Source organism: Stomoxys calcitrans, chromosome 1, assembly GCF_963082655.1.
Source record: "Stomoxys calcitrans chromosome 1, idStoCalc2.1, whole genome shotgun sequence".
Taxonomy (NCBI): domain Eukaryota; kingdom Metazoa; phylum Arthropoda; class Insecta; order Diptera; family Muscidae; genus Stomoxys; species Stomoxys calcitrans.
Genome location: NC_081552.1, coordinates 262928136 through 262944086, shown reverse-complemented (window position 1 = coordinate 262944086; position 15951 = coordinate 262928136). Strand labels below are relative to the sequence as shown.

Genomic DNA, 15951 nt, shown 5'->3' with positions numbered 1-15951 from the left:
ATTCCCTTCTTTGAAATTGATTAGAACATTTTTAGCCGAATTCCTGGCGGTACTGCAATACCAGGCCAACCCGCGACGGAAGTGGAGCAAGCCCCTAAACATTCCGTCTATTTCCAAAAATCAGTTTTAACATTTATTGTCCTCCGATGGAGGATCTATCAGATGTTAAGCTGATAAGAACAGATACTACACTTTGATCTTAGCCATAAGGCCGAGAAGCGATAACTGTAATATCATAACGCCAAGAACTTATATTCGAACACAACTAACCTGAATGAGATGTAGAAAGTAATAAAATGCGAAAATATGTACACTGAAACACTTAATAGTGTGCAGAACATTGCAAATGACTTAAACGACCCTTTTAAACAGAAGTAAATTTGAGGGATGGAAGCATTTTTACCTCTAGAAGTTGTGGAATATGCACAATTGGTAGGGATGTATGTGCGCAGCCACGAATACAGAGATATACTTTTTTTATACCCACCACCGAAGGATGGGGGCATATTCATTTTGTCTTTTCGTTTGCCACACATCGAAATATCCATTTCCGACCCTATAACGTATATTCTTGATCAGCGTAAAAATCTAAGACCATCTAGACATGTCCGTCCCTCTGTCCGTCTGTCTGTTGAAATCACGCTACAGCCTTTAAAAAAAGAGCTATTGAGCTGAAACTTTGCACAGATTCTTTTTTTGTTCATAAGCAGGTTAAGTTTGAGGATGGGCTATATCGGACTATATCTTGATATAGCCGCCATATAGACCGATCCGCCGATTTGGGGTCCGTGGCCCATTAAAGCCACATTTTACTATCTGATTTTGATGACATTTTAGGCGGTGAGTTGAGTTAGGCCCTTCGACATCCTTGGTCAATTTGGCTCAGATTTAAATATAGCTGACATATAAACCGACCCACCGACTTAGGGTCTTAGGCCCAGAAAGCCACATTTATTATCCGATTTAGCTGAAATTTGGGACAGTGAGTTGTGTTGGGTCCTTCGAAATCCTTCTTTAATTTGGTCCAGATCGGTCAAGATTTGGATATAGCTGTCATATAGACCGATCCTCCGATTTAGTGTCTTAGGTCCATAAAAGCCACATTTATTATCCGATTTTGCTGAAATTCGGGACAGTTTTGAATATAGCTGCCATATAGACCGATTTAAGGTTTTGGGCCCATAAGAGGCAGAGTGTATCACCCATAACCCGTCTCTTGTCCTCAATCTCTCGAAGACTCGGGCTATGGTCGAATGAGTACGAATGACAGAGATTACTGTCATCCGCAAATGAGTAGATCGAATATGATGTCTGACCCAACAGATCGTTGATGAAAACAAGAAAAAGAGAAGGCCACAGAGCAGAGCCCTGTGGTACACCTGCGGTCAATTTGTGCACATTGGATGATCTCTGGTGCGATCTCTGAGAAAGCTCGAAATAAATCGACCGACACCAAATGCGTTTATAATTTGACAGTTAATTTAAACAAAATTACATTTTAAACTAAAATTCTATAAAAATTCACTATGATTTTTTAAAATTATAAATTTTTTGATAATAATTCCCAAAACGTTCTTCTATGATTTCAGTTAAACTACAAATATCACTATTACATCGATCATGCTCCCTCCAAAGTTCACATGATGCACATCGAAGAACGCCATGGCGATAAAGTTGTGGGTCAATATGGTCTACTGGAACCCAATGGCATGGTACGCAGTGTCCACTATCAAGTGGTGGGCGATAATGGTTTCGAAAGTGTTGTGCAGACCCGAACTCCCCACAGTTCATCCCATATACGACTGATGAGTCAGAAACAACCATTGCGACCGATTGTCCAAAATGAACCGGTAGCTTCGATCATATGATTCGTTTGTTTATTAGTTGATTAAGGTGTGTTATTTTAATTTTTTTTTTTTTTTTGATTTTCATCAGATTTTCTCGTTGTTTTGATTGGAATTCACATTAAAGGGTAATAAAATTACATGTCACTTCAGCCTGTTTTTGTGGTCATTTTTATTGTGAAAATACAAAGGTGATATTCAAGTGACACTGTTATCGTTCACTAACTTCCCACGGTCTCGATTTAATGAGAACAATAAAAAACATAAATTTATTATAAACAGAATTATACTTCCAGTTTGTTAAGAGCAGCCGAAAAGTAGCAAAACATGAAAATATTGTGAAGTATTGTGAAATATTGTGAAATATTGTCTCTCATTGGGGGTTCTTAAAAAAACAAGTAAAAAGGCGTTAAGTTCGGCCGGGCCGAACTTTGGATACCCACCACCTAGGGCATATATATAAAGCACCTTTCGCCAAAATCCTGTGAAAAATGCATACCTTATGCCCCATAGCAGCTATATCGAAATATGTTCCAATTGTATATAACAAAATATTGGTATATATAACAAATATTTTCAAATCTGGACTAATGTGGGCCAAATTGATGAAGGATGTCGAAGGGCATAACACAACTCACTGTCCAAAATTTCAGCGAAATCGGATAATAAATGTGGCTTTTATGGGCCTAAGACCTTAAATTGGAGGATTGGTCTATATAGCAGCTATATCCAAATCAAGACCGATCTGGGCCAAATTGGCGAAGAATGTTGAAGGGCCTCACTGTCCCAAATTTCAGCAAAATCGGATAATAAATGAGGCTTTTATGGTCTTAGACCCTAAATTGGAGGAACGGTCTATATGGCAGCTTTAACCAAATCTGAACCGAACTGTGCCATATTGCAGAAGTATGTCGGAGGTTCTAACACAACTTACTGTCGCAAATTTCAGCAAAATCGGACAATAAATGAGCCTTTTATGGGCCCAAAACCTCAAATCGGAGGATCGGTCTATATGGCAGCAATATCTAAATCTGGGCCGATCTGGGTCATATTGCAGAAGTATGTCGAAGGGCCTAACACAACTCACTGTAAAAAATTTCAGCAAAATCGGTTAATATATGTGGCTCTTATGGGCCTAAGACCCTAAATCGGAGGATCGGTCTGCATGGCAGCTATATCCAAATTTGGACCGATATGTGCCATATTGCAAGAGTACGTCGAGGGACCTAACTTAACTCACTGTCCCAAATTTCGGCGACATCATAGAATAAATGCGCCTTTTATGGGACCAAGACCTTAAATCGAGAGATCGGTATATATGGCAGCTATATCCAAATCTGGACTGATCTAGGCATAATTGAAGAAAGGTGTTGAAGGGCCCAACACAACTCACTGTCCAAAATTTCAGCAAAATCGGTTAATAAATGTGGCTTTTATGGGCCTAAGACCCTAAATCGGAGGATCGGTCTATATGGCAGCTATATCCAAATTTGGACCGATATGTGCCATATTGCAGAAATATGTTGAGGTGCCTAACCTAAATCACTGTCCCAAATTTCGGCGACATCAGACGTTAAATGCGCCTTTTATGGGTCCAAAGCCTTAAAACGGGGGATCGGTCTATATGGCAGCTATATCCAAATCTTGACCGATTTGGGCCTTATTGACGAAGGATGTCGAAGGGCATAACACAACTCATTGTCCCAAATTTTGGCACAATCGGATAATAAATGTGGCTTTTATGGGCCTAAGACCCTAAATCGGAGGATCGGTCTATATAGCAGCTATATCCAAATCAAGGCCGATCTGGGCCAAATCGACGAAGAATGTTAAAAGGCCAAACACAACTCGCTGTCCCAAATTTTTGCAAAATCGGATAATAAATGTGGCTTTTATGGGCCAAAGACCCTAAATCGGAGGATCGGTAATTGCATTCTTTCTTCTGTCAGTTATCAGCTGTTACTTTTAGCCTGCTTTAGAAAAAAAGTGTAAAAAAGTATATTTGAATCAAGTTCATTCTAAGTTTTATTAAAAATGCATTTACTTTCTTTTAAAAAATCCGCAATTACTTTTTGGGCAACCAATACATAGGGTCGGAAATGGATATTTCGATGTATTGCAAACAGATTGGCAAAATTATTACACCCCCATCCTTCGGTGGTGGGTGTAAATATTGAGATTTTTTAATCTCTTTGATTTTGTCCTTACTTGTTGTCCTTACTTTACTTCTTCAAATGAACTCATTTTTCTCAAAAGTTACTCAGCTTGATTAAGGCATAATTAATGATTGAGTTATATTCAAGGTGTCAAATTTTTATCTGTCTACTTACATGCTTCCAGATTATTTGTTGAGGTGTTCAGTGCTCCCCTTTCGTTGTTTTATTGTGTTTTGCTAATTAATTATTGACACGTTTTGAAAATAACCAGAGGAATTGAACAAAATACAAAGTTCGTTACCCTCAAAATCACAAATAAATTATAATTGTTAATAAAAAAAAAAAAGAGTTTTTGCTTTTTTACTAATATCAATATTTATTTTAATAAAATAGTACTGCCTTCTCATTTGACTTATGATTCCATTTTTCCCATAGATTTATAGTATGGCATGCCTTCAAATTGAGTTTGACTGTTTTCATGGTCTGCTACACAAGTGAGAGACAAGTTCGTGTCTTAAGTCTTTTGTTTTGGTAGTGTTGACAAGTATTTGTAGTGAGTTTTGAATTCATATTTCATATAACACGATGGAGTCCATAGGAATTATAGGCGATTACTTTCGTAGGATCGTAGTTGAACCATAAAGACTCAAGTTTGTCATAGGAAGTTTACTTCTTAAGATGGTCTCCAAGACTATGCAGAAGGGCCGAAAGGGGCTTGCATAGACATATGACCGGGATAGACCCAGAGGTCTCAATGTTAACCCAGAGAAGATTGAACTATGCCTGTTCACGAGGAAGACGAAGGTGGGCCAATTTAACGCACCATGTTTTCTCAATAAAACGATTTCGATATCTGACAAGGTCAAATACTTAGGTGTGATCTTGGACAGGAAACTGAATGGGAAGTGACATTTAGGCGCGTACTGAGAAGGCTCACAGATGTTGGGCACTATGTAGACGGGTAGGCTCGAAATGGGGCCTGAATCCGAGGATAGTCCACTGGCTTTACAGGAGCGTGATTAGACCAATACTTACTTATACCTCAGTAGTTTGGTGGACTGCTATGGAGAAAAGTGCAACATAAGGACCATACAACAGGTTCAGAGAACTTGATGTCTTGGCACAGGCGGAGCGATGAGGACCATGCCCACTAGGGCACTGAAAACTATTCTAGATATCTGACGAATTGACATACAGACTAATTGTGAGGCAGCCACTGCGGCTATGAGACTTAAGGCGATGAGAGAATGGATTGAGGATGGGAGCGGCTCATACCATCGCGGTATAATCGAGAAGACGATAGGAAACCTAGAAGGAAAGGAAGAGGTTTCCGATCGTCTTCTCTCTGTTGAAATCACGTTACTGTCTTTAAAAATAGAGATATTGAGCCGAAACTTTGAACAGCTTCTTTTTTTTGTCCATAAGCAGGTAAAGTTCGAAGATGGGCTATATCGGACTATATCTTGATATAGCCCCCATATAGACCGATCAGCCGATTTAGGGTCTTAGGCCCATAAAAGCCACATTTATTATCCGATTTTAATGAAATTTGGGAAAGTGAGTTGTGTTGGACCCCGCAACATCCTTCGTCAATTTGGCTAAGATCGTACCGGATTTGGATACAGCTGCCATATAGACCGATCCTCCGATTTAGGGTCTGAGGACGATAAAAGCCACATTTATTATCCGATTTTGCTGAAATTTGGAACAGTGAGTTGTGTTAGACCCTTCGATATGCTTCGACAATTTTGCCTAGATCGGTGCAGATTTGGACATAGCTGCCATATAGACCGATCCTCCGATTTAGGGTCTGAGGCCCATAAAAGCCACATTTATTATCCGATTTTGCTGAAATTTGGGACAGTGAGTTGTGTTCGACCCCTCGATATGCTTCGACAATTTTGCCTAGATCGGTGCAGATTTGGATATAGCTGCCATATAGACCGATCTCTCGGTTTAAGGTTTTGGACCCATAAAAGGCGCATTTATTGTCCGATGTTGCTGAAATTTGGGATAGTGAGTTGTATTGGATATCTCGACGTCCTTCGTCAATCTTGCCCAGATCGGTTTACATTTGGATATAGCTGCCATATAGACCGATCCTCAGATTTAGGGTCTTAGGCCTATAAAAGGTGCATTTATTATCCGATTTTGCTGAAATTTGGGACAGTGAGTTGTGTTAGACTCTTCGACATCCATCGTCAATTTGGCTCAGATGGGTTCAGATTTGGATATAGCTGCCATATAGATCGATCCTTCGATTTAGGGTCTCAGGCCCATAAAAGCCACATTTATTATCCTATTTTGTTGAAATTTAGGACAGTGAGTTGTGTTAGGTCCTTCGACATCCTTCGTCAATTTGGCTCAGATCGGTCCAGATTTGGATATAGCTGCCATATAGACCGATCTCTCGATTTAAGGTTTTGGACCCATAAAAGGCGCATTTATTCTCCGATGTCGCTGAAATTTGGGACTGAGAGTTGTGTTAGGCCCCGCGACATCCTTCGACAATTTGGCTTAGATCGGTCCAGATTTGGATATAGCTGCCATATAGACCGATCCTCCGATTTAGGGTCTCAGGCCCATAAAAGCCACATTTATTATCCGATTTTTCTGAAATTTGGGACAGTGAGTTGTGTTAGATTCCTCAACATCCTCCGTCAATTTGGCTCAGATCGGTTCAAATTTGGATATAGCTGCCATATAGACCGATCCTCCGATTTAGGGTCTTAGGCCCATAAAGGGCGCATTTATTGTCCGATGTCGCCGAAATTTGGGACAGTCAGTTAAGTTAAACCCCTTGATATACTTCTACATTATGGCCCAAATCGGTCCAGGTTTGGATATAGCTGCCATGTTGGCCCATAGTCTCGATTTGAAGTCTTGGCCCCATAATAGGGGCATTTATAATCCGATTTCACTGAAATTTGACGCAGTGACTTATGTTAGGCTCTTCGACATCCGTGTCGTATATGGTTCAGATCGGTTTATTTTTAGATGGTGCTACTAATAAGACCAATATTTTGTTATACACAATTGAGCAATGACTATTTGGTCCAAATCGGAACATATTTCGATATAACTGCTATGGGAATAAGGTATGCAATTTTCCCCGGATTTTGATGAAAGGTGGTTTACATATACACCCGTGGTAGTGGGTATCCAAGTTCGGCCCGGCCGAACTTAACGACTTTTTACTTGTTAGAGGTTACTTTATTGTTTTTAGAGCGCACAACAAGCCGATTACTGGCTTAGGTGTATGTCCATAGAGGCATGGAGCGGATTAATGTCTGCACCCTCTTTTCAACCTAACCTAACCTAACCTAATGTTGATATAGGTCATTGGGGATTGCAAATGAATCATATCGGTTCAGATTTGGATATAGCTTCCATATAAACCGATCTCCCGATTTGACTTCTTGGGCCCCTGGAAGCCGCAATTTTTGTCCGATTTGGCTGAAATGTTTCACATAGTGTTCTGTTATGACTCTCAACAACTGAGCTATGTACGGTCCAAATCGGTCAAGAATCTGATATAGCTCCCATATAAACCGATCTCCCGATTTGACTTCTTAAGCCCTTGGAGGCCTAAATTTTAAGGTGATATGGCTGAAATTTAGTGCATAGTGTTCTATTATGACTCTCAACAACTGAGCTAAGTACGGTCCGAATCGGTCTATAACCTGATATAGCTCCCATATAAACCGATCTCCCGATTTGACTTCTTAAGCCCCTGGATGCCTCAATTTTGATCCAATTTAGCTGAAGTTTTGCATGTAGTTTTCTGCTATGATTTCCAACAACTGTGCCAAGTACGCTTCAAATCGGTTTATAACCTTATATAGCTCCCATATAAACAGATCTCCCGATTTGACTTCTTGAGCACTTACAAACCGCAATTTTCGTCTGAATTTGAGCATGTAGTATTTCATTATGAGATTCAACAACTGTGCCAAGTACGGTCTATATCCTGATATAGCTCCCGTATAAACCGATGTTACTTTTTGAGTCCTTACAAGCTGGAATTTTAGTCCGATTTGGCTGAAATTTTACATGTAGTTATTTGTTATGACTCCCACCAACTGTGCCAAATCAGTCTATAACCTGATAAAGATCCCATGTAAACCGGTCTCTCAACATCCTTGCTCGGTTCCTAGAATTTTTTGCTGGTTTGACCAAAGTTTGGTATGCACAATAAAATTATGCCCCTCAAGCAAATTTATTTTGTATAAATATTTAGCTGTATCTATGGTGGTTCCCAAGATTCGGCTCGGCCGATCTTAGCACACTCTCACTTGTTTTACCTTTCGTGCTTTAAAATTGATTCAAATATATGGGCCGAAATCCCGGCGGTACTGCAATACCGGGCCAACCCGCGACAGAAGTGGAGCAAGCTCCTAAACATTCCGTCTATTTCCAAAAATCAGTTTAACATTTGTTTCTCCTCCGATGGAGGATCTATCAGATGTTAAGCTGATAAGAACAGATACTACACTTTGATCTTAGCCATAAGGCCGAGAAGCGATAACTGTGATACCACAACGCTTAGAACTTATATTTGAATACCACTAAACTGAATGAGATTAACAAAGAAACAAAATAAAGAAATGTATTCTCTGAAATACCTGAATGTTGTTAATTCACTGTAGAACATTGCCAAAAGTTTTTAAAACTATCCTTATTATAAAGGTAAGTTAGAGGGATGAATCCCCTTTTACCTGTACAGTTTAGGGAAATGCTTAATTGGTAGAGTAAAAACACACACACATATAGAGGTAGTATTGTAGTATGTGATATGTCTTTCACACAACTACGTGTTGTGGAATACTTCCGTACAGTCTTTAATGACATATATGTAGGATGCAAGATTAATAATGCTTATTTCAGTGGCTACTTATGTAGGTAGGGAAAGAAGTAGTGATATCTTCACAAAAATTGGTTAAAATAGCACAAAAGCAATATTATTTTAAACCTTAATTTTATACATATTGGAAATTTTCCAGAGTTTTGTTAGTGCACTGCAAAAAATAATTTTGTCTAATTTTAAAGATTCGAACCAAAGATAAGCAAACTTTATTTAATGATGATAAATTTTCCAACTTGTGAAGGAAACATTCACTTTGGTTACTATTGAGGATTTTTATTTTAGATCGTAGGTTAATAAATCCCTAACTTGGCGACTTGTTATTAAAGACAAACACCTTAAATGAGGGTCAAAATATCATTGAAAGTTTGGAAATTGACCTTGGGACAAGACAAAAGTGTGCCGTAGTTAAAAAAGCAAAATTGCCTTACAAATAGGAGCATCTTTAAATGTTTTATTTTTTTAGGTTAATATGCTAACTTTTAACAAGTAAAAGCGTGGTAAGTTCGACCGAATCTTGGGAACCCATCACCATGGATTCTGCCAAAATATGGGAGCTATATCTAGATATACACCGATTTGGGTCGTACGCCGTAGCTGAGAGTCATAACAGAACACTATGTGCAAAATCAAATCAATTCAGCCAAATCGGACACAAATAGGGTCAAATAGGGAGATCGATTTATATGGGAGCTATATCAGGTTATAGATCGATTCAACCCACACTTGTCACAGTAGTTGAAAGTCATAACACAACACCATTTGCAAAATTTCAGTCAAATCGGATTAAAATTGTGGCTTCCAGGGGCTTAAGAAGTCAAGTCGGGAAATCGGTTTATATGGCAGCTATATCAGGTTCTTGACCGATTTTAACAGTACTAAGCACAGTTGTTAGAAGTCATAACTGAACATTATTTGAAAAATGTCAGCGAAATCGGGGAAAGATTGCGGCTTCCAGGGGCTCAAGAAGTCAAATCGGGAGATTGGTTTATATTGGAGTTATATTCAAACCTGATCTATACCTTGTGGCCCATTTGCAATGTAAATGTGTAAAATTTCAAACGGCCAGCTTTACGCGTTCGACCGTTATAGTGATTTCGACAGACGGACGGACGGACATGGCAAGATCGAGTCTGTATGTCGAGACGATCCAGAATATATATATACTTTATGGGGTCTCAGATCAATATTTCGAGGTGCTAGAAAAGGAATGACTATATTAGTAAACCCCCATCACATGGTAAATGCAAATTTTGCCCATGAACATTCCCCACACCAAAGTGGTGGGTATAACAAAAACATTTTCAAAAAATAATGATTAGACAGTCATCTATGAAGTAAAACTAGCAAAATGGCATTAAGTCCGGTCGGACCGAACTTTAGATACACACCACCTCGGGTGTATTCATAAACTCCAATTCGTCACAATCCGGTGAAAATTAGATAACTTAGGATATAGCTGCCACATAGACCGATCTCTCGATTTAAGGTTTTAGACCCATAAAAGGCGCATTTAATATCAGATCTCGCCGAAATTTGAGACCGTGGGTTATGTTGGGCCCTTCGACATCTTTCTTCAATTTGGGACAGTAAGTTGTGTTAGGCCCTTCAACATTCTTCTTTAACTTGGCTTAGATCGGTCCAGATTTGGATATGGCTGCCATATAAAACGATCTCTCGATATAAAGTTTTTGGCCCATAAAAGGGGCATTTACTGTCCACTCTCGTGGAAATTTGGGACCGTGAGTTGTATTAGGCCCTTCGACATCCCTCTTGAATTTTACCCAGATCGGGTTAGATATGGGTATAGCTGTCATATAGACCGATCTCTCGATTTAATGTTTTGGGTCCATAAAAGGCGCGTTTATTTTCCGATGCTGCCGAAATTTGGGACAGAGAGTTAAGTTAAGCCCCTCCTCATATTTCTGCAATTTGGTCTAGATCGATTAAGATTTGCATAGAGCTGCCATTGAGACCGATATCTCGATTTAAAGTCTTGGCCCCAAAAAAGGCTCATTTATATTCCGATTTAACTGAAATTTGACACATTGACTTATGTTAGGCTTTTCGACATCCATGTTGTATATGGTTCAGATCGATAGTATTTGGTCCAAATCGGATCATATTTCGATATAACTGCTATGGGGCATAAGATATGTAATTTTTACCGAATTTTGATGAAAGTTGGTTTACTTATATGCCCGAGGTGGTGGGTATCCAAAGCTCGGCCCGGCCGAACTTAACACCTTTTTACTTGTTAAGGACTGTAGCGTGATTTCAAAAGACTGGCGGACAGATGGACGGACATGGCTAGATCGTCTTAGATTTTTACCCTGAATATATATACTTTATAGGGTCGAAAATGGATATTTTGATGTGTTGCAAACGGAATGTCAAAATGAATATACCCCCATGCTTTGGTGGTGGTTATATATGAGTGGAATAGTGAAAAATTGAGTGCAGCCTAGAATATATCGCTTTGAAACTACAAAAAAAAAACAAGAAATTCATTCATCACTCCCCCAACTTATATTCCACAGAAGCGTTTTTAATTCGCTTAGTCTATGGTATTCTACATTACTTCCCAACATGTAGGTAAAGAACCAACTTCCTCAGTTTTCAAGTACATAAAATGTTGTTCTTTTACAATGGCATCCAATTTGTTTTGCTGGGTTATAAAGTCGCCTTGTTTGGGGTTCATGCATGATTTACATTCATTCTGAATGTTGGCATTTTGCATACTATTTACATAAATTAATTAATATAAACTACTTACACTTGGTCGCCCTTCTCGCCTTAACCTGTACAATTAAAAATTGCTTTGTTTTTTTTACAAAAATATTGGTAATGTTTATTTTTTTACAATTAACTTGTCTGTTATATAAAAAAAAACACGAGCTCTATAATACAACACTCTTAAGATCCTGTGTACAAATTTGGTTGCTGGTCCTAGGTACTGTATGGGGTTGTTTAATACTACTTACAATTTTTTATTTTCTTGCTGCTTTTTCGCATTTACCAAACTAGATATGGCAAACTGTATGTGTGTGTGTGTGTGTGTGTGTGGTGTCTGTCTGGCTGGGTGATTGCGATTTATACAACAAATAACAATTTAATGGGCTCTCTGGGGTATTGTGTGGTCTGTGCCTTTTTCTGTGGTTAGCAGAGAAAAAGCCCAAAGGTCACAATCAAAACCTAAATGTTGGCATTCGCAAAGACGGGAACAGGGTATGGAGTTGATAACAGAAAAATACAAAAGAAAAACAAATGGAACTCTGATGGTAAGACTAAAACATGTTCACACTGGTGGGCCATTCAACTCTTTTTGTTGGACTTCTCCTTGGTCTTGCTCTTGGTGTCCTTGGCATAGATGTGCTTGGTGTAGAACTTGAAGGATGTCTTTGTGGAGGATTTGGTGGATGTCCTATAGGATGATGTGGGAGTTTCAACAGTGGTTGTGGTGCTGGAAGTTATGCTGGACGAATCGCCATTGTCAATGTTCCATTTCAACAGGCGATCGAATATGAAGACATTCCCCTCGTTGGGCAATTCCTGTTCATCAAAGGGGGCCCATACAGGAATTTCCTCAGGCACACTGCGTTTGGAGGTGGCTTCATTTTCACCCTCACGCTGGCTGGCTGTGTCCTCTAACACTTTGTACTGGGGAAATGATACAAATGTTAAATGTATGGAATGTTAGGACTTTAAATGCAGGATTAGTAGGGGAAATGCGAGAAGAAAAGTGAAGAAAAACAGTCATCACAAATTTTCTATTTTTGAATTCCAAAAATACTTAGGGTTGGTAGTTGGTTTGAAAATTAGTCTTTCCACCCTTGTTAGTTAGCAAAAGGGAAAAATGGGAAATGAAATTTTGTTGCCAAAAATGTACCAAAACAATAGGAAAAGTTTTATTAAAGAGATTTTGTTTTATTTTTTGTGTTTATCAAAGAACTTAAAAATAAAATTCACTGACTTCTAAAGCCATTCTCCATTTGTTGCAACAGAGATGCAAATTAAAAAAAAAAAGATTTGTAAAAAATTTAAAAAAAAAGCTTCACTGAGGCAGGGTGTGGTTGCTTTCGCTTAAAAATAACGATAATTATAAACTCTTACATAATTAAGTGGCACATATTTGACATTTTCGTAGGCCTTGTATTTTTTCGTCTTCGCATTGTATTTGCCTTGAACCTTGTAGCCATTGGCTGCCAATGTGTCAACAGTTGGTGAAAGTGTGTTCGCTGGAGCCGGGTACTTGGTGGCCTTTGGCACCACAGCCACATACCGCGTACCTACATTGGGAACGTATTGCGGCGCCAAACCAGCGACCTGTTGTGGCGAATTGTTTTGTGACTGATAGTATGCCGGGGAATTTTGGGGCGTTATAAGGGTACCATATTTATTGGTATTCACATTGTTATTGAGCGGTTGCTTGGGACGAGACGGTGGCGGCAGTACGTAACTGAAAGCAAAACATACACATGCATTAAAATACTTTTGCGAATTATTTGGAGGTTGTCATTTTATTACATAAAAGAAATTTGTAGGCAATGATGATGTTAATAAAAGAAAGCCAAAAAAGTCATATGTCATTCCGATTGCAACACATCGAAATATCCATTTCCGATCCTATAAAGTATATGTATTCTTGATCAGCGTAAAAATCTAAGACGATCTAGCCATGTCCGTCCGTCTGTCTGTTGAAATCACGCTACAGTCTTTAAAAATACAGATATTGAGCTGAAACTTTGCACAGATTCTTTCTTTGTCCATAAGCAGGTTAAGTTCGAAGATGGGCTACAACGGACTATATCTTGATATAGCCCCCATATAGACCGATCGGCCGATTTAAGGTCTTGGGCCCATAAAAGCCACATTTATTATCCGATTTTGCTGAAATTCAAGACAGTGAGTTGTGTCAGGTCCTTCGACATTCTTCGTCAATTTGGCCCAGATCGGTTCAGATTTGGATATATCTGCCATATAGACCAATCTCTTGGTTTTATGTTTTGGGGCCATAAAAGTCGCATTTATTGTCCGATGTCGCCGAAATTCGGAACAGTGAGTTAAATTACACCCTTCGACATCCTTCGTCAATTTGGCCCAGATCGGTTCAGATTTGGATATAGCTGCCATATAGACACATCTCTCGATTTAAGGTTTTGGGCCAATAAAAGGCGCATATATTGTCCGATGTCGCCGAAATTCGGAACAGTGAGTTAAGTTAGACCCTTCGACATCCTTTGTCAGATCGGTTCAGCTTTGGATATAGCTGCCATATAGACCGATCTCTCGATTTAATGTTTGGAGACCATAGGTTAGGTTGAAAAAAAGGGGGCAGATGTTAATCCGCCCCATGCCACTATGGACATACACCTAAGCCAGTAATCGGCTTGTTGTGCGCTCTAAAAACTCTAAAGCAACCTATAAAAAAAAAATTTTAAGTTAGGAATTCCGTGCTACTTACAAAATGCGTAGTTGTTTTCAATGCCACTCCCCTAAGTTGGTTCATGTCTGATATTGTGTCTCCACCTAAGTACCGGTATCTGTTGGACGCGAAAGCCGGCCAATGTCAAAGGAAATGCTCAAACGTCTCATCATCTTCTCCGCATGCCCTACACATGCCATCACTTGCCGCACCGATTTTACATAAGTGAGCTCGTAGTCCTAAGTGTCCCGTTTTGATACCAATAGCTATACTGACTTCCTTCCAGCTATTTTTCAGTAATAGCCTCGTCTTCTCACGATTTGGTTGTGTCCTACCGACCGTTTCGCTTTTCCACAATGTTGCATGCGCATTCGTCGCCCACTCCCTTAACTCGGACTGAAAGGCTTCGGGTTAACCAAGTTTATTGACGGCAGTTCTCTGGCCTTCACCGCCAAATCGTCTGCCCTTTCATTTCCCCTTACTCCGTTACGGCCCGGCACCCAAACTATGGGGATTTTTCCATCCTCAGAGAAGGCTTTAATCTCCTTCTTACACTGCAAGACCGTTTGTGACCTTACCGTCCTGTTGTTATTGCCCTTATGGCATTTACTGTCGGTAAAGATGTTCAGACTCGACGTCCTCGGGTCTCCGGATCTCCGCCTGCAGGACCGTATTATGGTCAGGCAGTCTAAAACAGATATCAGTCCCTGGGTTCTCAATGTACACCCCCAGGCCCACTCTGTCCTCTAGCTTTGATCCATCTGTGTAACATGATCTTCCAGATGGCAATACTAGGGTTCCGTCAATCCAAGACTGTGCCGATGACAGCAGTGCCTCGCACTCGACTTCAAGGTTCATCTCAGGTATTCGATCGGAAACCTCTTCCCTTCCTTCCAGGTTTCCTATCGTAGCCTCGATTATGCCGCCATGGTATGAGCTGCTCCCATCCTCAATCCATTCTCCCATCGCCTTAAGTCTCATAGCCGTAGTGGCTGCCTCACATGTAATCTGTATGTCAATTTGTCGGATATCTAGCATAGTCTCCAGTGCCATAGTGGACGTGGTCCTCATCGCTCCGCCTATGCCAAGACAACATGTTCTCTGAATCTATTGTATGGTTCTTATGTTGCACGTTTTCTCCATTAGCAGTCCACCGAAGTACTGAGGCGTAAGTAAGTATTGGTCTTATCACGCTTCTGTAGAGCCAGTGGACTATGCTCGGATTCAGGCCCCATTTCGAGCCTACGGCCCGTCTACATAGTTCCCAACATCTGTGAGCCTTCTCAGTATGCTCCTGATTGCGACACTTCCAATTCAGTTTCCTGTCCAAGATCACACCTAAGTATTTGACCTTGTCAGATATCGAAATCGTCTTATTGAGGAAACGTGGTGCGTTGAATTGGCCCACCTTCGTCTTCCTCATGAACAGGTATATTTCAGTCCACTCTAGGTTAACATTGAGACCTCTAGGTCTAGCCCAGTCATATGCCATATGCAAGACCCTTTAGGCCCTTCTGCATAGCTCGTTCGGATCCTTACCCCTTGGAAGTATTATAACATCTTCTGCATAGCGGACGGGTTCAAATCCCTCCTCAGTCAGCATCCGTAATGGGTCATTTATGGTGGTCACCCATAGAAGGGTAGATAAAATCTCCGTGAGTC

The 15951-nt window shown here is 40.0% G+C and overlaps 2 protein-coding genes and 2 non-coding genes across 4 annotated transcripts in view; 1 reads left to right on the top strand and 3 right to left on the bottom strand.

Moving 5' to 3' along the window:
* The window catches only part of LOC131997774 (cuticle protein 8-like), a 2980-nt gene extending 960 nt beyond the window's left edge, over positions 1–2020 (top strand). Inside the window, exons 2-3 of the mRNA XM_059369354.1 lie at positions 1590–1850; positions 1936–2020. Of these exons, the coding sequence (XP_059225337.1) occupies positions 1590–1850; positions 1936–1953 (279 nt within the window). The 3' untranslated portion in view covers positions 1954–2020. The remainder of the gene's footprint in view (positions 1–1589; positions 1851–1935) is intronic.
* LOC131994515 (U2 spliceosomal RNA) lies at positions 26–223 on the bottom strand. Its single transcript, XR_009396805.1, has one exon. It is a non-coding gene; the product is annotated as a U2 spliceosomal RNA (small nuclear RNA).
* Positions 2021–8328: 6308 nt separating the features above from the next.
* LOC131994510 (U2 spliceosomal RNA) lies at positions 8329–8526 on the bottom strand. The gene has a single exon (XR_009396800.1). It is a non-coding gene; the product is annotated as a U2 spliceosomal RNA (small nuclear RNA).
* Positions 8527–11717: 3191 nt separating this feature from the next.
* Positions 11718–15951, bottom strand: part of LOC106089431 (uncharacterized) — a 77723-nt gene continuing 73489 nt past the window's right edge. The window contains exons 4-5 of the mRNA XM_059363115.1: positions 12978–13323; positions 11718–12524 (exon numbers count right to left, since the gene is read on the bottom strand). Of these exons, the coding sequence (XP_059219098.1) occupies positions 12180–12524; positions 12978–13323 (691 nt within the window). The 3' untranslated portion in view covers positions 11718–12179. The remainder of the gene's footprint in view (positions 12525–12977; positions 13324–15951) is intronic.